Below are 23182 nucleotides of genomic sequence, written 5' to 3' on the forward strand. Positions count from 1 at the left end.
AATGGCATCAATCGACCCCCAAGACGCAAACTTCGCCGACGACGAAGAAACCCTCACACCGCTCGAACAAGAAGTATTGGATGAATACGCTCGATTACTCGAGAACTTGAATACCGTATGCCTACTTCCTTCCCCCACCCCACAACGGGCAATGACTGATACCCAGACAAACAGATGTCCTCCCTGCTCCTCACGCTCTCCAACAACCCCAGCGCCATAATCCTCGACGGCCTCCGCGGCCTCGAACGCAAGACATCCTTGGTATTCACGCTGTTGAAGGCGAGTGTGTATAGTATCGTTTTGAACCAGCAGATTGAGACGGATGGCGGGGAGGGGGGGCTTGGGGAGGAAGGAGGGGAGGATGATATGTAAGCAGGAGGGAGGGCCAGATGGTATGTCAAGCGGGGGGGGGGAAGTGGACAAGGAAAGGGATGGGAGGAATTGAAGGAGAATTATGATACCCACAGGTGAAATGGATTAGTAAGAGGCACTGCAAGGATATGGTGATATGAGAAGGGAGCGAGGGAGGGAGGATTACGGGAAAAGATGGAAAGGGTATGATGTACAAGAGGTTTCTTCTGCTACAAAAAAAACGCTTATATGCGTATGCTGTATTGTACCTCCCAGCCCTTCCTCCCCCCAATGCATACAAGTTATGATACATTTGTCACTCCCATGTCTTGACCCCTCTTTTACATTGGAACATTCATACATGGTGTGTTCGTCTAGTGTATGGAGCCTCCATAGTACACCTTGCGTACATCGACCAGCTTCTTGCCGCGTGCTCTGGCAATTTCGTCGGGCAGCTTCTGGCTGGTGAGGGCTTCCCAGGTAGCCTTGATGACGTTCATTTTGTTTCTTGAGCGGGGAGTTTTGGCAGAGAGGTCTTGGAGGCCGGCTGCGCGGGCGAGCTCGAAGATGAGATGTTGGACGCGGAGACCGAAGCCTAATTTATTAACCTGTTAGCAAAACTGCTTGGAAATATGGAAAACTTTGGCAAATACTTGACGACTGAATGAAAAACTTACCTGGTGGTCTTGAAAAAAGCTGCACCTTTGTCGCGCCAACCTTCTTCTCCAAGTCTCCAAAAGTCGTCCTGTTCTCGTATCGTGGGACGGGCCTCATGTTCCTAATCGCACTCATGACACTTTGTTTCCTGCCTTCTTCGGGTTCGACGGACTTGCCCTCTCCCACACCTAGTAGACCGTCTTGGTTCCCCGCAATGGTGAGGTAGTATAAACTCCTAATCTTGCCCATGCGCGTCTGGTTCGTAACACCGTGAACAACCAGTGTCTTGACTCTGATGCTGCGCAATTTTTGCTTATCCCAACCCAGGTATTGCAAAAGGCGCTTCTGTCGAGGATCTTCCTCCTCTTCGGTTGAGAGTCGGCGGGTTTGGCGTGCCATGCGGTTTTCTACCCTCGGTAGATCGGGCGCAATCACAGAGTGACGTTCGTCGCCGAGCGCCTGGAGTGCGGCAGGGTTTTTCGATGTATATGTTGCGCGCGGATCGAGGGCAGCCTGCGTAATGGCCGCATCCATGGCGTTTTGTAGGCCCGGGTCGTCCTCTGGTATGCCGTCGGGGTACATTTTTGCCAGGTTCTCCGATGCAATACGGGAAATATTCTCATCTCGTTCCACCTCGTTGGCAATCCGAAATGTCTTTGGCCCCTCAATGTCGTCTCCTGTCAGCTTCTCAGGCCGGTCGGTCACTGGATCGACTTCCGCAAGATCGTCTTCGTAGTTGAGCCGCCAAAAATCGGTTCTTCGCTGACCCTGCGTAAGGACATCTCGGGCATCGATTGTAGTTTCTGCGGCTTTGATGGCGGCGATTTGCGAGGGTGTATATTTTTTCTCGAGGAGCGCTGTTTCCGAGGTGTCGTATTTTGGGTACTCGGCCTCGGCGGCCTGGTTGAGAAGCTTGAGTTCGTCTGCCTTTATCGACGGGTAATGCGGTCGCTTCTTGCGGGCTTGCCGAGATGTGGAGGCATGGAAAGTGCGTTGTGGTGGTGGTTTAGGAAGGGTCGTTGAGGCGGCCTTGGTAAAGAGACATCTTGCGGGGCGGCAGACGCTCATTTTTCCCCTTGAACCTCGTCGCGAGGGCCAATTGAGCGTAGAGAGGCTATAATAGCGGGTAGTCTGCGCGCTTGGTGGTGCTTGAAAGTGAAGTTCGGAAAGTTCACGGTGACTAAGCGGCATGGGCAGGAAATGCTGTAGCCAATCACCTCTCTTCCCAACTGACTGACTAACATAACTTTTCTCGACCGTGAGACTTGATCCATGTACTCCCGAATTCTCGGTCGACCACTTCCGACTCTGCTGAGCAGTCGCCGGTATTCCCATATTGCCAAGCGCAGTATGGCCTCTTCCGCAGATAATGTTGCTCCCATCGAGAGTAATGGCGCAAAAAGACACGCCGAGACGCCTTTGCGTAGCGAGGAAGGTTCACGAGGAAATTACAGATTCAAGAACAAACGAATGAAGAACGGCCATGCCGAGCAAAGCAAGATACTAAAGACGAACGGTACCAACGAGGAGGTCTTATTGGAGGATGTCACTGCGCTCATCAAAAAATTGAAGTTAGAAAGAGAAGGGAAAGAGGCAACAACGCAACTACCCGAAAAGTTCAAAGAAATTACTGTCGAGATCAAGGAATTATCATCTACCGGAGAGGGTCTTGGATTTCAGCAAGGTTCGGATTCAGATCAAGTCATTGTTGTACCTTTCAGTGCGCCAGGAGATGTTGTCACCGCACGTCCACACAGGCATGCCGAGAAGGAAAAATACACCATGGCCGATTTTGTCAATGTTGTCACGCCCTCAATTCACCGCGACTCGTCGCTGATAAAGTGCCCCTACTTTTCCAGTTGCTCGGGTTGTCAATTTCAGATGCTGCCCTACGATTTCCAACTGGAACACAAAAAGTCAATCGTTCAAAAAGCTTTCCAAAACTTTTCTAACTTATCACCTGAGCTCATCCCGACTATTGGCGACACAATTGGCTCACCCCTACAATACGGATACAGGACAAAGCTTACGCCGCACTTTGATGGTCCACCGGATGCTCGTCGAAGCGACGGGCGACATGGCATCAGACGTAGATTCAAAGAAGTACCACCGATTGGCTTCATGAAGAAAGGAACCAGGATCACCATCGACATAGAAGACTGCCCAATCGGTACGGATGCTGTGCGCGCAGGCAACAAGCGCGAACGCAAACGCGTCGCCGATACCCTCGAGAAGTATCACAGAGGCGCCACCATCCTCCTCCGCGAAAGCACTACCCGGATACCCAAATCCGAATACGACCCTACGATGCAAGCAGACCCACTCGCAGTCATCGAAGACCGAGGCGACCACATCCATAGCAAGATATGCATAACAGACCCCAACGCGAAATCCACCGAATACGTTGACGACTTCCAATTCGTCAACCCAGCAGGCTCCTTTTTCCAAAACAACAACAGCATCCTCCCCGTCTTCACCCAGTACATCCGCGAGCACATCTTACCTTCTTCCCCCGACCACAAAATCAGCCATCTCATCGACGCATACTCTGGCTCAGGCCTTTTCACAATCACGCTCTCAAGTTTATTCAAAACCTCGCTGGGCATCGACATTTCCTTGGAGAGCATCCAGTGTGCAAGCAAGAATGCGCGTCTGAACAATCTGCCAGAAAACTCCGCACGCTTCATCGCTGCGAATGCTGCACGCCTCTTTGAATCGATCACGTCTCCTGCCGACGAAACAGTCGTTATGCTTGATCCGCCGCGAAAAGGTTGTGATGAATCTTTTCTGCGGCAGTTAGTGGAATATGGCCCTGCGAGAATCGTCTACGTGAGTTGCAATGTCCATACGCAGGCTAGGGATGTTGGTGTTTTGGTTGGTGGCATGAGGGGCGTGGATGGCGGGTTTGGAGAGGGAAAGGGATGCTATGAGATTGAAAGCCTGAGGGGCTTCGACTTCTTCCCTCAGACGGGGCATGTAGAGGGTGTTGCTGTGTTGAGTAGGAAGAAAATTGGGTCAGTTGGAGAAACTAACGGGGCATAGAGTGGTGAGGTGACGATGGAGTAGTTGGTCTGCAAATCTCTGGCGTTTTTTGGGGTGAGACATACGGTCAGACAATCTTTTTCTATCCGGCGCATATATCAGCATACAAACGTAAAGGCCTTCACTGCCTCATATGCTTGGTCAAATTTTCTGGAAAACGCTACTCGCATTTTGGCAGACATATCACATTTGCACAATCACATGAAATTCATATTGTGATGTCAATCCTGGTATTCTCGACAGCTTTGCACTTCTTTTATGCTCGCTTAGTAAATTCTTCTCACATATACGCTTGCCTGGTATTCTCATGTTTGGCCGGTTACGTGCTTCCTGGTCCACCAAGCAGGGCGAACCGTCTGACAATGCTGGGGCCGATTTCATCGTACTCCGCCTTGGTGTGGCAATAGCTCTTGAATTCGGGCGTCTGTCCGAGCAAACTGCCTCCGAACCAAGGACCGTGTCTTTGTCTCTTGTGAGTAATGACCTGCACATCCAAACCACCACTCTTTGCACCTCCACTCCGTGCTTCCGAGGCCTTGATCCTGGCATCAACCATGTGTCTAATGTCACGCTGCAAGCGGCGACCGAAGTCTTTGTAGAGTGTTGAACCACCAGATAGAACAATGTTCTTGTACAGTCCCCTACGTACATCGATGGGTGAGGACTGAATGACGGTATCGACAATGGTGGGTAGCGGGGTCAAGAAATCGGAGGAGTAAATCTCGGGGTTGAAGAAGATTTCAGGTGCGAGAAAACGCTCGTAACCGACATCTACGGAGGCGGTCCTGCCATTGGGATAGTTGACCGTATACTTCTTGAAGCGGTCGTCTGATTCGCGGTCGAAGCGTGCAAACTCCTTTACGATATCGGGGCAGACGTAACAAAATTCCTCTTTGATGCGCTCGGCGGTCTGAAGGGACGAGTCAGGCTCGCCACGTTCTCGGAGGAGCGATTGAACAAAGTTGGTAATGTCTCGACCGGCAATGGGGACACTCTTGATTGAGGAGCCAATGACGTAACCTTCAGCAACTGGGATAACGTGCGTAACACCAGCACCAGAGTCGATGACGGTACCCGTGAGGGATCTGTCCTGCACCTTGGAGCTTGTCCATGACGCGGCCAATGCAAGCACAGCTTGCACGGCAATGTAGAGACCGGCGACGTTGAAGGACTCGAACATGATCTCGGCGGTGGCTTCGCGGTTCTCTGGGGGGTTCAATGGCTAGAAATCAGTTGGCATATGTGTTTCCTGAGTTGTCAAAGGACGGCATACTGGTTCAGTGAGCAGGAAGTGATGGTCTTCGGGCTCTACTCGCAGGTACTTGAATATCGAATTGGACCAGAAACGCTCCATGAGATCCTGCCGAGCATCAGTTTTTGGCCTCATCCTTCGTAATGAATCGTCATACCCAGTTGTCTATCTGGCCGTGTCTAATTGGGTAGTTGATGCCATAGCCCGCGCCTCCTGCTGCGGCCAGAGCTTCATCACCAATGAAGAAGTCCAGGTCTTCGGTGCCTCGCTTCCCAGAAAGATGCCCACCAGGCCCAGCACCACCAGTCAGAAATGAGGGTTTGTTTGCGACAGCTGGGCGTCCAGAGCCAGATCCGCCGGTACCGCCAGTTGGGCCCTTGGTAGCTATCGCGGTGGGAAAGACGAAGGATGGGGAGTCGTTGCCGGCGAAACCTGGGGTTGGGCGTTACTAAGAGCTGGAGAGTGTGGAATCAATGTCTAGCATACCGAGCTTCGAGTATCCCGTACCGCTGTGTGCCAACGTCAGTACTCAATTGGGAGTGGGGATGCCAACAGGCAGCTGTGAGCTTACTTGTCCATGACAACGGCGGGGGTTTGGGACGCCATATTTACTGCTGCTGCTTGCTACAAAAACAAATATGCAAAAGCAGCTGAAGGAAACCCGGGTGGAGGAGAAAAGCGAGAAGTAGGTGTGGAGGTGGCTTCGTCAGAGAGGTGATGGCGGAGGTCGGCGTCGGGTGCATGTGGGCTGTCGTCGAATCAGGCACCGCCCCGCTCCGCTCTTGGCAGCGGGAATTGGGAGACAATGGCGGGGGCCGCTATTACTTGTGGGTGAGCCACGTCCCAGCTCGCTGCAGCTCTCTGTTTGTAAACACTGTCTGTCGCTCCTTCTTCTCAGACTGCCGTGCCTGTCTTTTGTCGCGTCATACATGATGATTCATATGCCACGCATATAGCTTCAACAGACGCAAAGGAAAGAGCCTTTCGCTAACAAAGCTCTGACATTGCCTACGTACTGCTAACCTCTCCTCCTTCACTGACCGTAGCCCTACAGCGCTCGCCGAGCATCTCTCTCCGACTCTCATTTCTCCACTAGCCCGTGCCGAGCAGTCCCTTCACCGTCGCCTCGATTTCTTAATTTATTTTCCCTTCTTACTCTTCTCTTTTCTCTCTCTCAGTCAACCTGTGCTATTTCCATACCCTATCTATTTCATCATTGATTCTGAGGCCGTCACCATCTTGCATGGCCGCTTGAAACCTGCTCCTCCTTACGATTTCCAACAATTGAAGGTCACTACACCAGCTTGCGCCGGGCACGTGCTCAACGCAAACACGGCTTGTACATTCACATATTCGGCTTCGTTCAAAGAGCACCCGGTGGCAGTTGTGCCGTACGCTGGATACTTTCGCCCCTCACTTTCGACATATACGCCGGTGCTTTTCGGCGCACAAAGGCATGTCGGTTCCTGGTCATCAATTTGCGCCTGTAGATGGAGTGCCCCATGTCGATACACAAGCACGCAAAGCGGCGCGTAGTCCGCCCCACGACAACATATGCTGCATCTATGTCCATGCTGGGGCTGGGTACCACAGCCACCAAAACGAGAGGATACACCTAGAGGCATGCAACGAGTAGGTATTCCTGGCATTGTAAAGTCTTACTAAACTTTTGCTCATCTTCTTTAGTGCCGCACAAATCGCCATGCTTATTCTCAAGAACGGGGGCTCTGCATTAGACGCTGTTGAGATTGCCATCAAGACGCTTGAAGACAGAGAGATTACCAATGCTGGGTACGGAAGCAACCTTGCCATGGACGGTGTTGTGGAATGCGATGCCTCCATCGTGGATCATTATGGACGTAGCGGGGCCGTTGGTGCCGTGGCTCGTAAGTTATTGGAGATGAAGGCATGTTGCTCATTATTGACGATTCTTGACAGAAATCAAGAATCCCATATCTCTAGCACGTATGGTTCACGACCATACCATGGATCCGCTTACACTGCGCCGAGTCCCTCCAAACCTTCTGGTCTCCCAAGGCGCTACCGATTTCGCCATCGAAATGGGTATGCCGATTCTGCCGCACGATGCACTAATCTCACCAGCTGCCAAAGACCGCTGGATGCGATGGCTCTCGGATTTGAGATCCGCCGAACGCAAATCGAAGAAGAGCGGCATACACCCGTCGTGCTGGAAGATCAGGGAGAAACTCGAATCAGAAGATGAGGCTGAACGGCAACGGATGCGCGAACAGCACACTCAGAACTTGCTAGCAGCCTGCACATTCCTCTCGCAATCACACTCTCCCCTATCTTCGGACGACACAATGTATGACCAAGCTGAAAGTAACCAGTCTGATTCTCTGCCTCTATCAAAACGATCTTCGGGTTCTTGGAACAGTGACGATCAGATCAATACCCCGGAATTGTCTGAACAAACATCGTTGATTGACAATCCTTCTCGAAATGCTTTCATCAATAGCACGCAGACGGTGCCTACCCTAAGTCACTGCAGAGATACTCATGTGGGTCCTGACTTGGGTTACAATAGTGCCATGGATACCAGCCCACAGGAAGAAATACATGGGGCCTTTTCACGCAAGGCTTGGGGTGATGGTTCGAGCGATGATTCCGATTCTGGATTCAGCGCTAAGACAGCGAAGGTCCATTCTTCAATAAAATCTCACGAAGAAACAGCGGAGTCTGACCTGCTTAAGACTATGGACAGCAAGACTACAGAGACCAGCCCAACTCGGCCAGTTCTACCCAGACCAGGTCCTCAACAACCCGAGGAAGATCACATCACTGACACTGTTGGAGCCATTGCGATAGACGGTTGGGGCAACATAGCTTGTGGTGCTTCTTCTGGGGGTATTGGTATGAAGTATCGTGGGCGTGTCGGCCCTGCAGCTCTCGTCGGAGTAGGCACTGCAGTCATTCCCGCTGATCCAAACGACCCCGAACAGATATGTGTGGCGACTGTTACTAGCGGGACTGGTGAGCATATGGCGACAACTATGGCAGCTACGGTTTGTGCCGAGCGACTCTACCAGAGTGTGAAGAAGGGTCGTGGCGGAGAGTACATCGAGGTCACCGAAGATGAAGCTTTGAAAGCCATGATCGAGAATGAGTTTATGGGTAAGTGGCTTTCCAGAGTGCTGCTTTGATTATGCTAATAATACCCAGGTCATCCAAGTGTCAGACACAGTAATTCTGCCGGAGCTATTGGCATTCTAGGTGTCAAGAAAGTGCGCACCGGCGTGTTGCTGTATTACGGACACAATACCGACTCATTCGTCATGGCTTCCATGTCCGCTTCGGATGAACACCCAGCCTGCTCAATGTCACGCAGCAACGGCAACGGCCAAGTTGCCCAGGGCGGCCGCATGATATCCATGAGGCGTAACAAGAAAGCCAAATCTGCATCTCGTCGACAAGTGTAGTAGTTTTACGAAAGAAGCCCGGAACCTATCTTACCTGTCTGCCTACTTTGCCTCCCCTTTCCCAAATCCCTATAGCCGACCCTACTGATGGAATGGCATTTTTCTGTACGAACATGAAAGGTTAAAGCATTCCACTGTGGTCTGGAAATGCGTGCGTAGGAATAGATTCCCCTCTTGCTGTTCTTCCAGAAAGCCAAGGCGAAGAAAGAAAATGTACATTAGACCCGTTGCATTCAGCGGTCCTTTTGAAATCTCCTCAAAACATTCAAAAACATGCAACAGTCGAAATATACCGTCATGACCAAAGTTTCGTATTCCTCACCTCCCATCATACCCCTTGACCCTCCCATCGCCAGCACTCGCGTCAACCTCGCCACTCGCCACCTTCAGACTCGCCTGAAACGCACCCGTAATGCCAATCTGATCGGTCAAAACACTCATCATGTCGAACCCCCTCTGCGCATACCTCCTCGCATCCTCGCCCGAGTTACAATAAATGGCCACTTTCTTGCCCTCTGCATGCGCCGCCTCTTTAATCTTGTCAATCGCGGCCGCGAGCTCTGGCGCGATTTGGCCCGTGAGAATGGGATGCCCAATGTTATTGGCGAGATCAAAGGGCCCGATGAGCAGGACGTCTACACCGGGTAACGCAGCGATTTCGCGGACATGGTCGAGAGCGGGGCGGGTTTCGATTTGGACTATTGTTATGAGGGTTCTGAGTTGGGGGGGGCTTGGCGTTAGCGATTTTTGAAAGAAGAAGAAGAAGAAGAAGAAAAAAAAAGTTATTTGGTGTCAAGGTGGTTGTTGTTGTTGTTGTTGTTTGGATGATGGGGGGGGGGGGGGGGACTGACGAATTCGCATGTTGCAAGTAATACGACATTGCTTCGTTTCCAAAACACTGGGTTGGCAAAGGGGATCCGAAGCCGCGGGTACCTTGGGGAGGGAATTTGGCGGACGACACGAGGCGTTTTGCGTCGTCGACGGTGTAGATTAGGGGGACGATTATGCCGTGAGCTCCGGAGTCGAGGGCGCCTACGTATTTTATTGTTATTTTTTTTGGGTTATTATTATGTAAATTAACATTCAAAAGTAAAAGATATTCTACTGCTGGTGGTTTTTTTCTTGTATCTTCTTTGGAAGTGTTTTTTTTTGGGGGGGGGGGAGGAAGTCGAGCAGTTGAGGGTGAGGGGTGGACAAAGGAACTTACGCTTCACCATCCACGCCTCGTTGGAAGCTATTCGCACCAGCGGACTTACGCCTGTGAGCGCAATGGCGGTTACGGCTTCGTGCATTTCGCTGTCGGATATGTTGCCGTGTTCTGTGTCGACGCAGATCCAGTCGACGCCTGAGCGGGCAATTGAGCGGGCGAGGTTAGTGCCTGGGAGCATCTGCATTCTTCTTCAGTATACATTCATTAGTGGTGTTTGAGGGTCTGTTGCTTGGTGGAAACAGACCTGCCATCCTCCGAATGTCGGACCGGGTTTCTGAAGGGCCTTGTAGATTCTGCTTGCTTCCTGGAGGGTGTTCATTTTTCTGAGTGAGAGAAATGTGACGTTGGGCTTGTGTGAGGCGGGATTGAGATTGATCGGGACTTGTTTTGCGAGTAGTAGGCGTGGTAGAGTTACTCGGCGGAGAGAGTGTAGCATCGTCATAGCTGTGCGTACTAGTATACGTAGGAGGGGTAGCACGGTGGTGGAGCGTGCTTCCCCACATATTACCCCCACACCGCGGTAGAAGGATGCGGCTCCGTGGGGAGACCAGATAGGTAATCCGGAAGGTGGCTGATGGCTAGGGTTCAGAAGCTTGTTTCAGGGTGATGTATAATTGGTTGAGATTGGTATTGATCATGTCGCTGTCTATTGAAAGCACACGAGTCTAGCGGTTCAGAGTCTCCATTAATCCAGGCACCTTGGAGAGAAATGTGGAGAAACAAAGTATAACTAGTCGAAGAGCGAAACGTCGGCAAGAGCCAGTTCCCCAAAATCAATCTCCGGCTGTAACGTTACACTGCACATGTATAAGAAGCGGCTTGCTGGAGTGCGTAACGCGCACGTAATGGTTGTCGGGGTATTTGCATACACATGAGAAAAATTGGAGCGCTAGTCGATAGACAAGTTCAAGTCTAGACAATAGCTTATCAGAAGCATTCGTGTGTGGTGTGCAGATGTTGGGGACAAGTAATCGCATTATGACTGTATCGTGCATCAAAAAGGTAGTGCATGAGAGGCAATTCGAGTGACTTGTTCGGTTGCTATTTATCCAGATATCGCAAAGTGACTACATAAGCTCAGTGACGGAAGAGTTTTGAAGAGTCTCCCGACCTAGAAGTCGGTTCTCTCAACCAGCGGGTAGTACAGTGCAGTGCCGCACAGCACAACAACACTACGTTACTGATGACTCAAGGCTCTCTAGATACTAGTAATCAGCAATAGCGTAGCCTTGATACCGTCTTTATGCTGCCGCCCTGAGGATGAACTGGCAGTTGGGAGTTGTCGCCATTCCGTAAGTGATGACTTCTGTTCCTTCATCTTTGCCACTGCCACGGACGTTGAGCTGCTTCTTGCCATCCACGTGGTTGATGCTGTATCGCGATTAGCGCAACTCCGAATCCGAAAGAGAAAAAGAATGAGACACTCACTAATAGGCGCCATTTCCGGCGTGCTGAAGCTTCCAGCGGATTGCGGCATCCTTGGGGGGAAGGAGCTGGGTCGTGACTACCTTGCTCGTGTCTATGGGCTTTGTGTCAGTTCATCACTTTCTAGTTGCTGCCAGTAGATTGCCTTCTTAGTACCATGAGCAGTGACGTAGAGACCAGAGTTGACGGGGATGATGAAGTACTCGCGGTCGCCCTTCTCAGGGTTACCGCCGGCGCCTCCAGCATAGACAATTTGGAATTGATGGTTTGCCGCAGTTGGGGCTTTCTTGCTGTTAACCTGTTAGTCAGAAAGTTTTCGAAAGACAGGGAAAAAAAGGATGGATATGGAAAAGGGATGTTGTACTAGAGCTTGACTTGGGTGCCTTCCTTCTTTTCACCTTTCCAGATATCGAGTTCCATGTCGGGGGCGTGGAAAGGAGAAATGGTGTAGATTCCAGGGCCGGTGTAGTCAGACATGGTGAAGGAGGTTGTTGTTGGAAAGATTGGGTATTGGGTGAGTGGAAGTGGAGTGGTCTGTGTAGATGAATTAGAGGCTTGAGTGTGATGGTTGACTCCAAGGAGGCAGATCGAAGGGGTTTATATAGACGATTTGGACACAGAAAAACCTCTGCTTCGGTATGAAGATTGCCATGGCCAATTGAATCTAGACACATGACTCCAACATTAGATGTATACGTATGCAAGGTATGCACATGTATGCAATATGCATCTGCTTTTTCTCACACTCGATGGGCGTTATGTGAGGGGAGTGGGTATGCTGCCGCATACTAATTGCTCCCCATATCTCATTTCAAGGGGGCTCTCGTGCAAACTTGAGTTTGGTCTCGTTAGAAGAGATTGATGTGAATTCTCCAAGGCATATGAATATCACGATTAGTAGGTGATTGAACTAATTCGAGAGTAGATGCTGGTAGAGCGGGTGTGGGGGAATGGTGGAGCATGATCATGCGGGGTCGGCCCGGGCCTTTCGTGTTTGCTTTTCCTGTGTACTAACATAAGGTGCATACACATGTATGCAATTACTTGTACCTAGATAATACGATATGCTTTTGGCCTTACCCAATGACTGCCCAGGCAAAGGGGAAAATGAATCTTGAATTGTATCTGCAATTAAAAGAGTATTCCATGAATACAAAATGCCTAAAAGACACTATCAGGTAGCATCAAATGCTCCGTAATGATCCCAGTGGTAGAGAGGATGGTCGCTTCATTGATGCAGATGCATGCATCTGAATGCAACTAGCGTGAGAAACCAACTATTACACCGTTCGTCTAGCTGGTGGCTGCAAGCCCATTTACCGTTCTTGTTCAAAGGGATCAGCGGGGAAGGAAAATATTTGTAAAGAATGGACAGTCGAGCAGCCTGATTGGATGGTACGGGATTGAGTATAGGAACGTCCACATGAGCATCAATTTGCTTTTCCTTGTTGGTCATCATCAAGAGGAGTGTTCGTCCTGGCAGACATGAGATGTATGCACACTAGTGGCTTTAATACCGATCTGTTTGGGCGGCCACAGACCCTACCATAACACCTTTTGTTCTTTGCTGTGTACATCGAGTTGCATGTTTAATTACCCGTGGTCTATTCTAGCATGAATCTTGTTTGGTCGAATGACTAAAATTGTTAATGTTTTCCTTGCTCTTTGATGGTTTCCAGTGCTGTCGCAACGTCGGCTTGATGCACTCATTGAACAACGCCAAAGGAAAAGAGCGCATGCAAAACATGCATGTATGTTTTCTTTGTTCGTGTTCAATCCCGTTCAACCGATTATGCCGATGAAATGCGAGATTATATAGGATGAGGAGTGGTGAGGCTGTCTGAGGATTGTATGTTCTCCACTATACGCCTCACCGCTACACTACAAGCGAGTCTCGTGATCTGTGTAATGGCTGCATCAAGAAGTTCACGTGGTATTGACTGGGAGAAATGAACTTTTGATGATATTGGGAGAGACTGAAAAGGGAGCAGACAGTGTCTCGCAATAATTAGGTTGTGGGCGTGCAGCCTCAAGCTCGCTCGGCCTGATCCATCAGCTTCATCACGTCTTCTTCCTTGAAGCGATGCATGAGCTTAAGCGACGATGCCGAAGTTTCCTGAGATCCAGCCTTGTCGATGTGGATCTAGTCGAACATTCAGGTACTCTTCAGGAAAGCATATATATAGACAGAGATTGTCCAGGTTGGCTTACCACTGGGGTATCAAACTCGTATAAGCCTTTCCACTTGTCCTGGCCCTGTTCCATGACATTGATCTCATGGTACTCGAGCGGCCGCTTTGCCTTTACATTATGGACAACAGCTTTTGCATCGTCGCAAAGGCTGCATGGGGTTCGGGTGAAGAAGGTGATGCGGCAGGCGAGTAAGCGAGAGGTAGCGCGCAACATGGCGGGCGGCTGCGGCGCGAAGCAAAGCAGCCGAGAAGCATCCAGCAACAGTCGTCAGGCCCCAGATAGAAGAGATGCAAAGTTTGGTTGCGCCTTGGCCGAGCACCAAACGGGGACGCCTCGTGTACCCTACCAGAAGCAAGGTCCGCGCTTGGACCCCAGCCTATGACATGATGGATGTGCAACGTTCCAGAATATTCCGACGCGTGAGGTGAACATCTGGGGTTCACGACACCAACGTAAAGAGCACGCCCTCGACGTCCAGTACACATTCGGTTTTGTGCAATTCTGAGAATCTTTAACATGGCGAAAAAGTGCGTTCACAAAGGGTGCGGCAAGACATACGAGGACGAAAACGAAGAGTGCGTCTACCACCCAGGCCCACCAGTCTTCCACGAGGGGCAGAAAGGTAGGTCAGCATGAGGCGATGGCTTTGAATTGGGCCAGATGGACTGATTCATGGTGATCTAGGCTGGAAATGCTGCAAACCTCGCGTCCTGACGTTTGATGAGTTCCTCGCAATCGAGCCTTGCACAAAGGGCAAGCATTCCGATGTAGACGACACGCCTGCGCCCGAGCCAGTTGAGGCTCCCGATGTACCCAATGGCACACCAGTCAATCTAGGATCGCTCGACGAGTCTCTTCCACCGCCCGCGCCCCGAGTACCTACTGCACAAGCTGCGCCCAAGCCCACAGCCTCGCCTGCCCCACCCCCAGAGTCCGAAGACGACGACCCAAGCATAGCGGTGAAGGAGGGGATGGCATGCAGGAGGAAAGGGTGCGGTGCTGTGCACAAGGGAGGCGATAGACAAGGGGAGAGCTGTGTACATCATCCTGGTGCGCCCATCTTCCATGAAGGCAGCAAGGGATGGAGTTGTTGCAAGAGGAGAGTGTTGGAATTTGACCAGTTTATGAATATCGAGGGCTGTAAGACAAAGGACAGACATTTGTTTGTTGGCAGTGGCAAGAAGAAGGAGGGTGAGGAGAAGCTGGATACAGTCCGGTGAGTATGGTTTTTGATAGTGCTCCAGGATGGCTGCTGACAATGTGGCAGACACGACTACTACCAAACGGCGACTTTGGTGGTCGCCTCGCTCTACCTCAAGAAGATTGACAAGGCCACTGCAAGCGTTGAGTTCCAGCCGTCAAGTGTGAAACTTGACCTGCCTACGAGCGACAGTAAGCGCTACCAAACCGAGTTTCCCCTGTTCTCGACGATCAAACCGGAAGAGAGCAAGTTCCGGATCCTGGGGACCAAGCTTGAGATGACTCTTGTCAAGGCTGACGGAGCGAGCTGGCCAGTGTTGAGGAGTGACGAGAAACCTACTGGTGAGATGATACAGGTCGGCAGGGCCGGGAGGGCCTAGGAACATGGCGGCAGTGCTCGTGACGAGGACATGGTTAGCATAACAAAAGCATAGATGGCATTTACAAGCACGAAGTTATGATGATTAAGGTTTTAGCCAAGCCTCCATGTGTTTGTGTAGATGAATGTGCATATCGGACAACTATGTGCTTAGTAATCATGACGTACCTTGCCCTCCATGATTCGGCGTTTATGCAATCCGAGAGCGATATGATGCCACTGGAGGGTTAGTAAACATATACCTCGGACTACCTCTGGTTGTTGTTATAAGAGGGTAATTGTGAGCTCGTCATAGTGAATCGTAAACAATACATAAAACCGTCTTGTTTTTTTTGGCTCTCTTGTTGTTCCCAAGATCACATTGTCGTTTTCCAGCCACATCACATCACGCATCATGACCTCGAGACTGATTGCAGTTGTTGCCGGCGTCGGGCCCGGAACTGGGGCATCGATAGCCCGCAAGTTCTCGGCCAAGTATCCGGTAGTGCTGCTTGCGCGCAAGGCGGAGAACTACGAAGGCCTGGCACACGAAATAAACTCCAAGGGAGGTAGGGCGATTGGCATCAGCACTGACGTGTCAGACGCGGGCAGCCTGGGGAATGCAGTTGCGAAGATCAAGGAAGAATTCGGAGCAGATGTGGGGGCGGCAGCGGCCATTTTCAATGCGTCTGGTGGGTTTCTTCGGAAACCGTTCCTGGAGATTGGGGCGGATGTTTTCCAGGCCAGCCTGGGGGTTAGCGCAATGGGGGGGATTCTGTTCAGCCAGTCGTTCCTGCCGCTGCTGCTTAAGGGTGTGCAGCAGCAGTCAGAGCACCCACCGTCGCTCATCTTCACAGGGGCCACAGCATCGGTCAAGAGCAATGCGCAAATGGCATCTTTCTCGACAGGCAAGTGGGCGCTGAGGGCGCTCAGTCAGAGCCTGGCACGCGAGTTTGGCCCGCAGGGGGTGCATGTTGCGCATGCGATTATTGATGGAGTGATTGACATTCCGAGGACCAAGGAGTGGCTCAAGGACATGCCTGCGGAGGCCAAGTTGAGTGCGGATGCGGTAAGTGTACACCGTCTGCCCTTTTTACTTGTACATGTTTGATTGTTTCTTGCGGGCAAAGTGGAAAGCGGGCAATCCAAGGCTAATGGGAGGGCGATGTGCAGATTGCAAATGATTACTGGTGGTTGCACACGCAGCCCAAGACCAACTTTACGTGGGAGATTGACCTTAGGCCGGCGGTTGAAAAGTGGTAAGAGGGGCGAGGCTGAGGGATTCCGAAAGCAGGCGCGAGGTGGGAACGGGAACACGTGGGCGGGTGGGCGCATCTAGACAAGTAGCGTAGGTCGGGGAATGGCGATTGGAAGAATAATCACGCAATCCTCTCCACTCGTGTGTGGCACTGCATATGGCGGCCGTATCAGCGCGCTATGCAGGTGTGGTTATGTCGCGAGGCCTCGGACGGGCGAGAGGCACAGGCGTCACCTCTGTCGACAGTCGCGGTAAGCGGCGAGGAGGGCAGGTGGACAGCCGGATTGGGCGCGATGCAGCAGCGCAGGCATGTGTGGCAGCAGCATGGGCAGCGCAGAATCTCACCGCGGCCAGGCTGAGGGTGCGGACGCATGCGTATGCACGACATGGCCCGCCAAGCGGCAGCGACGAGGGGCGCAAACGTTCCCCGCGCATGGTGGAAGTAAGTAAAGTACTGACACCACCCGGCGAGCTGATGATGGGCTTGCTCGTGCTACATAGTAGACTGGATGGGCAGGGTGGAATGCTTGGCGCCACACCACGCCCCCGTGTGCAGTGCTGTGCAGTGCAGCGTCTCTTCCACACGCCGTCATGCGAGGCCCGGCCATGGCCACACGGGGCAATGGATTGCTATGCCCCCCGTTCCGCGGAAGGGCTTGGGCGACAGCTCATCAGGCTGCCTGCCTGTCTGTCAGACGCAACGGCAGCCTGATGAGCGGCGATGCTGTCTGTGGTTGTGTACATACATAGCAAGTGCCGTGTCCATAGCATGCCCAGGCCCGTCGCTGTGTAGGTGTGGAGCATGCGCAGGGCGCTCAATGGGGAAGACAGGGCCGAGAGGCTCATGTCATGTGAAGGTCCGAGGCCAGCCCACGTGTCGAGCCAATGCGACGGCCAGCACGAGCAGCCCGACAGAAGGCAGACAGCGACACACAGCGACAGCCAGCGACCGCGACCGCGACCGCGACACGGGCTGCGACGACGGCTGCGATCGGTGCATGGCTCCTCGGCGGGCCGCCGTCCAAGTGCAAGTGCAAGTGCAAGTGCAAGTCGGCGACGGCCAGGCCGTGTGCTGGCTGGGGCATGACGTAGCGGCAAGCATGACAAGCATAACGTCTTACGGCAGCGCGGCAGACGACGACGATGACTTGGGCGGACGGTACGGTGGGCGGGAGGCATCGCTTAAAGGACGGGCGACGCCAAGTTGCCCCGTTGCCCGCGCCCCGTCGATAGGGCAATCAGCGCCGATGAATTGAATACCCGTCAGGCCCGCAGCTCCATGACCAGCCCAGCAGCATCCACCAGCCCAGCATCCACCAGCCCAGCATCCACCACCACTTCTCTGGAACCCCACGATCCGACGCCAGACTGTCCTGTCCTGTCCCGCACACGCTGCCCCATTCACCAGCTGCACTGCACGCTCGAGTCCTCCAGCACGCCCCGACTCTGCACCCTCGCACCTGCGCCTTTGCTGCCGTCTGGCCCTGATCGTCTTCGCTTCCTCTGCGATCTGCCCCCTCCCCCAGCAGCCCTGCATCTGGCCTTGTCCGGCCCGCGCGCGCTGTGCACAATTGCTCCCCCGGCTAGCCAGCGCCGGCGACAGCACCAGCACCAGCAGCGCCAGCGACAGACGACGACCAGGCGACTAGCAACGCGTCTGCGCCGCCCCTAGCTGTCCACCACCCCGCCAGCCAGCCTCACCAGGACTCGACCTTCAACCCACGGCTACCTCCACCATCCCCCAAAAAGCTTGTTCCGACGACGCATTACCAGGCCGCTCACTGCTCCCCCCCCGACCACCCCCAGTTTGCCCTGCTGCCGCGCATTGCCTCCTCTCATGACTGGTGAGAATGCACCGCGGCTAACTGCACTGCCTGTTTACGCACACCATCAACCACTCCGTCCGCTACAATCGCCGCCCGCTACAATCGCCGCCCGCCAACCAGCACCAGCACCACCAACACCAACACCAACAGCCTCACCATCATCATCAACAGCAGCAGCAGCAGCAACACTCGCCCTTACCCCAGCGTTCCCCATCCACCGTCAAGGCATCTCCACAGCAAACTCCAGGCCCCCTTGATGCCACCAGCGGTAGTGCTGAACCCTCCGCGAAAAGAGGCATGCGCTCACAAATTGCATGTGCCAGATGTCGCCGAAGTAAGACCAAGTGCGAAAACGCTGGTCAAGGTACCACGTGCAAGGCCTGCGCAAACACCAAGCGCGACTGCATCTGGGACCACGCTGCTGTCGCAACCACTTCGGCGCCCCCGCGACGCGACAGCACCGCAGACTTTGATGTAAGTAAGTCATGGTAGCTGAAGCCTCGACGACCTGCCCGTCCATGTACAAGACGCTCCTAGTGCTGACTTGCCACCAGGCCCCGCCAAAGAAGCGTCGCAAGCTTCTAGCCACCACGACGCCTGGCGCACAGCGTCCAATAGACGGCCTCGGCACCTATGAAGATGCCCTTCAGTCGCCTATCCTCACTGCCCAGGTCTGGGAAGAGCTGGTAAATGCGCGCCGCCATCCCTCACCTGTATCCTTACTCACCCCACCCAGTTTGACATTTACGAAAAACACTTCTCCATTGATTTCCCCTTTTTGCACAAGAGAACCTTTTTGAGTGCCGTGCAGCAGCTACAGCCTCTGGCCAACTCCGCTGATGCCAAGACACAAACACAATCTCAGCTCCACCAGCCATACCCACCTTTACTCCTGGCCTTTCTTACCCACACAGCCCGCTTCCATGACAAGCTTGTCCAGCAGACCGAAAATGACCCCATCAGGACTGCCGAGTTCTATGCCCAGGCCACGCGCACGCAGATGGGTGCCGAAATCTTTGGCACCCCAACCCTAGAGAAGATCCAAACACTTCTCATGCTGGGCTACTACGAATGGACGGCACTGCAAGGCCGAGAGGGCTGGATCAAAATTGGAACTGCCATTAGGTGTGCAATTGTCCTCGGATATCCGCATCTCGATGTCGACCAGAAGGGCCAGCCGGCTCCATTAAGAGAAGGCGAGAGCCGGCTCTCTGAAAAGGACCAATTCATTCTCCGCGAGACTCAACGCCGCACCTTTTGGAGCTGTTGCCTCATGGACTCATATCTCAGCTGGGGAGAAGACCGACCGCCAATGCTGGGGCCTGAGCACTTTCAAAGGACCCAGCTGGTCTGTAGTGATGGCGCATTCAACTATGGTCGCAAAGCGCGGACAAGACTGCTCGGCGAGGATGATGTCGCATATGCCAAGCGGAGAGCAGAGTGGGACGCACTTGCTCGACAACACCGCAATGAGCAGAATGGGGATCGAGCTTCTCAGTTAGATGGAGGAAAGTGGGAGATTGGTGAGCACGAGGCCGAACTCACGTGGTACATCAAGGTCGTTATTGTTTTTGGCGAAGTGGTTCGGTGGTCGTGTAATAGTGGACGGCGGTAGGGCATTGCATCTTCCGACTATCCATTAGCGGGGCTAACAAACGAACAGGCAAGAGGGCAAGAACGCACCATGGCATTCAACCACGACGTTCAAGAAACTCGAAGACAAGCTCAAGCAGTTGAAGCGTGACCTGCCTGACCATCTCCAATTGACTGCGGAGAATACCGAGGACCGCATCTACAACAACCCTGGAAAGTATGTTTCGATACATGCCATGTACACGCTTTGCTTTGTTTGGCTGTACAGAGAATACATGCCCACGTCGCCATGGACTTTGACACACCCTCGCGGCCCGCTAGACGAACCACTCATTGACGAACCTCCTCCTGACCCCGAGTATTGGATCAACCAAGCCAAGGACTGCGCACGGGCATGTAGCGACTTTACCCAATTGCTACATACCATCGGGACTACTAGAGTTCACAGCGACTCGGTGCAGACGCCTACGGTGGCATTTGCTTGCTTCGCTGTTGGTATATGCAGTAAGTTTTTCTTTTTTTTCTTTTTTTGCGCCTCAGTTTTGCTAGCGTTCTACTAACAGTGATAGCCATTTACTGTCACTACTTTCCCAACATGGACCCTGACAGCATGCTTTCATCACGCCTCGAGCCCCGAGCTCACGACATTGCAAACGGCTTCCTGTTCCGTATCCTTAAACGCTTCAAGATGGCTCGCTCATGGCTCTGTGAACTGGCTGAGTGGCAACGGTACTATCGGCGCGAAAAGAAAAAGTACAGGGACTGTGGAGGTTCAGTCAGTGACTCTCCCAAGAGCAACAATAGTGATGGCGTTGGTGGGGGCGGACTGAAAGACTACGCGCAACTCTTTGAGAGGATGCACAAGCAATTTGGCAAGACAGTCGACGACTACAGTAACTGGTCTACCAGGGACATTGACTTGGCCGACACCAGGCTATCGCACGATGACGATTCTGCCGAGCAGACGTCGCCGCGCACGTCTGCTGCTGTCAAACCTGAGAAGGAAGGCACATTTGATAATATACCGAATCAACGCGATACAGTCACAAACGCCTTTACCCCTGTAAATCAGCAAGGACTCCAAACACCTCCAACGACACAGACTCCCACCTATGGTCCCCAAACGAACCCTCATGTTTACCAACCAGACTCTACACCCCAATACCGAGGACACCCCTCGCAACCAACTACTACATACCCGTACGTAAGCAGTTCTGTTCCCACGACCAACATGTCGACAGCAAGGGGCGGGTTTGAGCCTGGCCCGAATCATTTCACACACCCAACGCCCATCCCCATAGAGGCTACATATACTGGCTGGTCCTTACCACCAGGGAATATGAATGCCGCTAGAGCAGCTATAGAAGCGGGAGGCGCACAAACATTCAACAATTCTACTGCTTTTGGCACGCTCATGTTGGGCGATGCAGCACTTTACGACACGACGCCCAACTGGACAATAGGCGTCGAGGTATCTACTTATGATGGCAACAATGCCAACCCAACGTTTTACCCACCAAGTGGTTCTGTCCCCACTTACCAATATCAGCAGTCATAGAGCTGCACAAAGAGACGACATGGACGCATCCGGGAGATGGAAATTGGCGTTGGATATTCAACCATCGGGTCTCCCAGTAAATGCTTCGGCATTTACCGGGTGGGGGGGGGGGGGGGACATTGCTCTTTTTCATTGTATATAAACTTCTTCTTCTTCTTCTTCTTCTTCTTCTCCCAAGCGACATAATTCCGTCATTGTGGAATCCCCCCTTTCTTTTCATTTTGGTCGAGACCATGGGATGCACATATCTAGTGTTTTTGATTTGGAGAAACAAGATACACACATGTGATACGACGCAACTTTGATCTTTTCATTTTTCTTCTGTTTTGCTCTCTTTCCCGACAATCGTTTGATCGCATTTTAAATCATCTCTCCGAGGTTAGATGGATGAGTGGGGGGTTTTTTTTTCAGAGAGCTAGTTTGAAGCGCATTCGGAACGGTGTGCGCATACATGTCTTCTCCACCTTCATGTTTTAGGGGAGGGCAGGACGGAAATTCATTTGAATTTTTCTGGCAAGCATCAGAGAGAGAGAGAGAGAGAAGAAGCAAAGACATTCTGTCAAGGCAAATTAGTTTTGATACGTTTTTTGTTTTCCATAATTCGCGCCGTTATTTTTTTTTTTTTTACTTTCTCCACGAGAAACGTTCCATTTATATATACCCCCGGACAGCCCGCCGCATTCCCTACTCCCTTTTGTTTTGGGGAGCGGGGACTAGCTAGATAAACGCGCAAAAAAAGCATAGAAACCTAGTATTTCCTTTGCTCCCACTTTGCCAAAAATAAAAAAAAAATTCGTTAACCGAGGTAAAGTATAGTATGTCTTAATCGCTTGACTTTGTTATGTATTAACCCATAGTAATAAACCGACGTCATATCGCGCAAAACATCTCCCTCTCTCTCTCTCTCTGTCTCTCCAAATCTGTAACCTTTTTTTGGGGGGATTCCGACACTTTACTTGGACGCAGGTCGGATACCCTGCCTGAAATGGAAAACGGAGAGGAAGGGGGGGGGGGGGTACCTTTACTTACCGCAACATTCCCGTCCCCCCCCCTACCTCCGGCTATTCAAGCCTTTTGGTTGTGTTCAAGCTTGCGCCAAAAAGCGGGGGACAGGGGACCGTGCATCGGGGGTGGAACTTGCCCGTTTGGCAGCGGGAAATAATGTTAAGTAAGTAGGTAAGCCTGAGGGTTTGCGATGTAAGTATATTGGTGGGAAATTTTTGAGGCGGAGGAGGCGGCGGGGAGGTGGCAGAAAGGAAGGGTAAATATGGGGTTGGGGGGGGGTTGGGTATTTGGGATTTTTCTTGTTCCGGTAAGTGATAGACCAGACGGGGGGTAGGGGAGGGGAGAAGGATTATTGATGGACTAGGTATATGGATGGATATTTTTAATTCAACATTTCTGCTATTGCAACTGGGTTTTGCAATCCCGAGTATAATTACCTGTTGCATTACTTGTATCAACCTTGACAAGAATTAAAAAAAAAATGGGCGAAAGCAGGAGGTTACGATTCAATTGCGTTCTAAGCTCTGAGCCGCCGTTGGAATTCGTACGACCAGGGCGAAGCGGGGAAAAGAGACCGGGGTGGGTGGGTAAGTCAGTCGCGCGATGGAACGTCATGTACCATGGTGTCATTGTGCCGCTCTTTTGGGGCCCCTGACATATGTACATGTAAGGTGTACGGGAACAATCACGCCCCGAAAAAAAAAAAAAGGAACGGCGCCTCTCAGCCGTGTACAATGCCGCGTCGGTCCGTTGGTGCGGAATAGTTCATAGATCCGAATAACAAAGATGTAATTGAATTTGAGTTTAGTATATT

At 52.1% G+C, this 23182-nt stretch overlaps 10 protein-coding genes across 10 annotated transcripts; 5 read left to right on the top strand and 5 right to left on the bottom strand.

Annotated features, from left to right (window-relative positions):
- Position 1: 1 nt before the first annotated feature.
- On the top strand, positions 2-372 carry PSV08DRAFT_351698 (DASH complex subunit Dad3-domain-containing protein; the record flags this gene model as incomplete). Its single annotated transcript, XM_014227062.1, has 2 exons — positions 2-115; positions 175-372. The coding sequence occupies 2 exons, from the start codon at positions 2-4 to the stop codon at positions 370-372; spliced, it is 312 nt and encodes a 103-aa protein (XP_014082537.1).
- Positions 373-560: 188 nt separating this feature from the next.
- Positions 561-2076, bottom strand: PSV08DRAFT_202945 (mitochondrial 37S ribosomal protein uS5m; the record flags this gene model as incomplete). The annotated part of the gene is made up of 2 exons (XM_014227061.2): positions 561-946; positions 1029-2076. The coding sequence occupies 2 exons, from the start codon at positions 2074-2076 to the stop codon at positions 726-728; spliced, it is 1269 nt and encodes a 422-aa protein (XP_014082536.1). The 3' UTR covers positions 561-725.
- A 226-nt stretch (positions 2077-2302) lies between these two features.
- On the top strand, positions 2303-4268 carry PSV08DRAFT_402012 (S-adenosyl-L-methionine-dependent methyltransferase). The gene has a single exon (XM_014227060.2). The coding sequence runs from the start codon at positions 2359-2361 to the stop codon at positions 4048-4050; it is 1692 nt and encodes a 563-aa protein (XP_014082535.1). The 5' UTR covers positions 2303-2358; the 3' UTR covers positions 4051-4268.
- Positions 4267-6001, bottom strand: PSV08DRAFT_299432 (actin family). Its single transcript, XM_014227059.1, has 5 exons — positions 5874-6001; positions 5789-5811; positions 5460-5734; positions 5324-5410; positions 4267-5272 (listed from the first exon to the last, which is right to left on the bottom strand). Exons 1-5 carry the CDS (start codon positions 5906-5908, stop codon positions 4370-4372), a joined length of 1323 nt encoding a protein of 440 aa, XP_014082534.1. The 5' UTR covers positions 5909-6001; the 3' UTR covers positions 4267-4369.
- A 757-nt stretch (positions 6002-6758) lies between these two features.
- PSV08DRAFT_202954 (nucleophile aminohydrolase) lies at positions 6759-9196 on the top strand (the record flags this gene model as incomplete). Its single annotated transcript, XM_014227058.1, has 4 exons — positions 6759-6934; positions 6989-7188; positions 7241-8437; positions 8486-9196. The coding sequence occupies 4 exons, from the start codon at positions 6759-6761 to the stop codon at positions 8740-8742; spliced, it is 1830 nt and encodes a 609-aa protein (XP_014082533.1). The 3' UTR covers positions 8743-9196.
- A 156-nt stretch (positions 9197-9352) lies between these two features.
- Positions 9353-10455, bottom strand: PSV08DRAFT_402015 (Pyruvate/Phosphoenolpyruvate kinase-like domain-containing protein; the record flags this gene model as incomplete). Its single annotated transcript, XM_066093632.1, has 4 exons — positions 10197-10455; positions 9950-10130; positions 9594-9774; positions 9353-9377 (listed from the first exon to the last, which is right to left on the bottom strand). The coding sequence occupies exons 1-4, from the start codon at positions 10392-10394 to the stop codon at positions 9353-9355; spliced, it is 585 nt and encodes a 194-aa protein (XP_065949127.1). The 5' UTR covers positions 10395-10455.
- A 519-nt stretch (positions 10456-10974) lies between these two features.
- Positions 10975-11932, bottom strand: PSV08DRAFT_299467 (ricin B lectin domain-containing protein). Its single transcript, XM_066092624.1, has 4 exons — positions 11742-11932; positions 11534-11667; positions 11381-11471; positions 10975-11323 (listed from the first exon to the last, which is right to left on the bottom strand). The coding sequence occupies exons 1-4, from the start codon at positions 11852-11854 to the stop codon at positions 11194-11196; spliced, it is 468 nt and encodes a 155-aa protein (XP_065949128.1). The 5' UTR covers positions 11855-11932; the 3' UTR covers positions 10975-11193.
- Positions 11933-12959: 1027 nt separating this feature from the next.
- PSV08DRAFT_43018 (uncharacterized protein) lies at positions 12960-13875 on the bottom strand. Its single transcript, XM_014227054.2, has 2 exons — positions 13589-13875; positions 12960-13520 (listed from the first exon to the last, which is right to left on the bottom strand). The coding sequence occupies exons 1-2, from the start codon at positions 13781-13783 to the stop codon at positions 13407-13409; spliced, it is 309 nt and encodes a 102-aa protein (XP_014082529.1). The 5' UTR covers positions 13784-13875; the 3' UTR covers positions 12960-13406.
- Positions 13876-13985: 110 nt separating this feature from the next.
- On the top strand, positions 13986-15246 carry PSV08DRAFT_202957 (HSP20-like chaperone). Its single transcript, XM_014227053.2, has 3 exons — positions 13986-14192; positions 14255-14786; positions 14838-15246. Exons 1-3 carry the CDS (start codon positions 14087-14089, stop codon positions 15148-15150), a joined length of 951 nt encoding a protein of 316 aa, XP_014082528.1. The 5' UTR covers positions 13986-14086; the 3' UTR covers positions 15151-15246.
- A 190-nt stretch (positions 15247-15436) lies between these two features.
- PSV08DRAFT_43021 (uncharacterized protein) lies at positions 15437-16284 on the top strand. Its single transcript, XM_014227052.2, has one exon. The coding sequence runs from the start codon at positions 15544-15546 to the stop codon at positions 16237-16239; it is 696 nt and encodes a 231-aa protein (XP_014082527.2). The 5' UTR covers positions 15437-15543; the 3' UTR covers positions 16240-16284.
- The last annotated feature ends 6898 nt before the right edge of the window (positions 16285-23182 follow it).

Source organism: Bipolaris maydis (assembly GCF_028858645.1).
Source record: "Bipolaris maydis strain C4 unplaced genomic scaffold PSV08scaffold_7, whole genome shotgun sequence".
NCBI classification, from domain to species: domain Eukaryota; kingdom Fungi; phylum Ascomycota; class Dothideomycetes; order Pleosporales; family Pleosporaceae; genus Bipolaris; species Bipolaris maydis.

What these genes read in the sequence shown, in the direction of transcription:
- PSV08DRAFT_402012 (XM_014227060.2), top strand. Translation starts at nt 2,359, where the DNA reads ATGGCCTCTTCCGCAGATAATGTTGCTCCCATCGAGAGTAATGGCGCA.
- PSV08DRAFT_299432 (XM_014227059.1), bottom strand. Translation starts at nt 5,908, where the DNA reads ATGGCGTCCCAAACCCCCGCCGTTGTCATGGACAA. An exon ending in CCCGCCGTTGTCATGGACAA is followed by an intron (nt 5,812 to 5,873) that starts GTAAGCTCACAG and finishes GTTGGCACACAG; the next exon opens with CGGTACGGGATACTCGAAGC. An exon ending in ACTTCCTGCTCACTGAACCA is followed by an intron (nt 5,273 to 5,323) that starts GTATGCCGTCCT and finishes ACTGATTTCTAG; the next exon opens with CCATTGAACCCCCCAGAGAA.
- PSV08DRAFT_299467 (XM_066092624.1), bottom strand. Translation starts at nt 11,854, where the DNA reads ATGTCTGACTACACCGGCCCTGGAATCTACACCATTTCTCCTTTCCAC. An exon ending in GGCACCCAAGTCAAGCTCTA is followed by an intron (nt 11,668 to 11,741) that starts GTACAACATCCC and finishes ACAGGTTAACAG; the next exon opens with CAAGAAAGCCCCAACTGCGG. An exon ending in TCTCTACGTCACTGCTCATG is followed by an intron (nt 11,472 to 11,533) that starts GTACTAAGAAGG and finishes CAAAGCCCATAG; the next exon opens with ACACGAGCAAGGTAGTCACG.
- PSV08DRAFT_43018 (XM_014227054.2), bottom strand. Translation starts at nt 13,783, where the DNA reads ATGTTGCGCGCTACCTCTCGCTTACTCGCCTGCCGCATCACCTTCTTC. An exon ending in ACGAGTTTGATACCCCAGTG is followed by an intron (nt 13,521 to 13,588) that starts GTAAGCCAACCT and finishes ATGTTCGACTAG; the next exon opens with ATCCACATCGACAAGGCTGG.
- PSV08DRAFT_202957 (XM_014227053.2), top strand. Translation starts at nt 14,087, where the DNA reads ATGGCGAAAAAGTGCGTTCACAAAGGGTGCGGCAAGACATACGAGGAC. An exon ending in CTTCCACGAGGGGCAGAAAG is followed by an intron (nt 14,193 to 14,254) that starts GTAGGTCAGCAT and finishes ATGGTGATCTAG; the next exon opens with GCTGGAAATGCTGCAAACCT. An exon ending in GAGAAGCTGGATACAGTCCG is followed by an intron (nt 14,787 to 14,837) that starts GTGAGTATGGTT and finishes ACAATGTGGCAG; the next exon opens with ACACGACTACTACCAAACGG.
- PSV08DRAFT_43021 (XM_014227052.2), top strand. Translation starts at nt 15,544, where the DNA reads ATGACCTCGAGACTGATTGCAGTTGTTGCCGGCGTCGGGCCCGGAACT.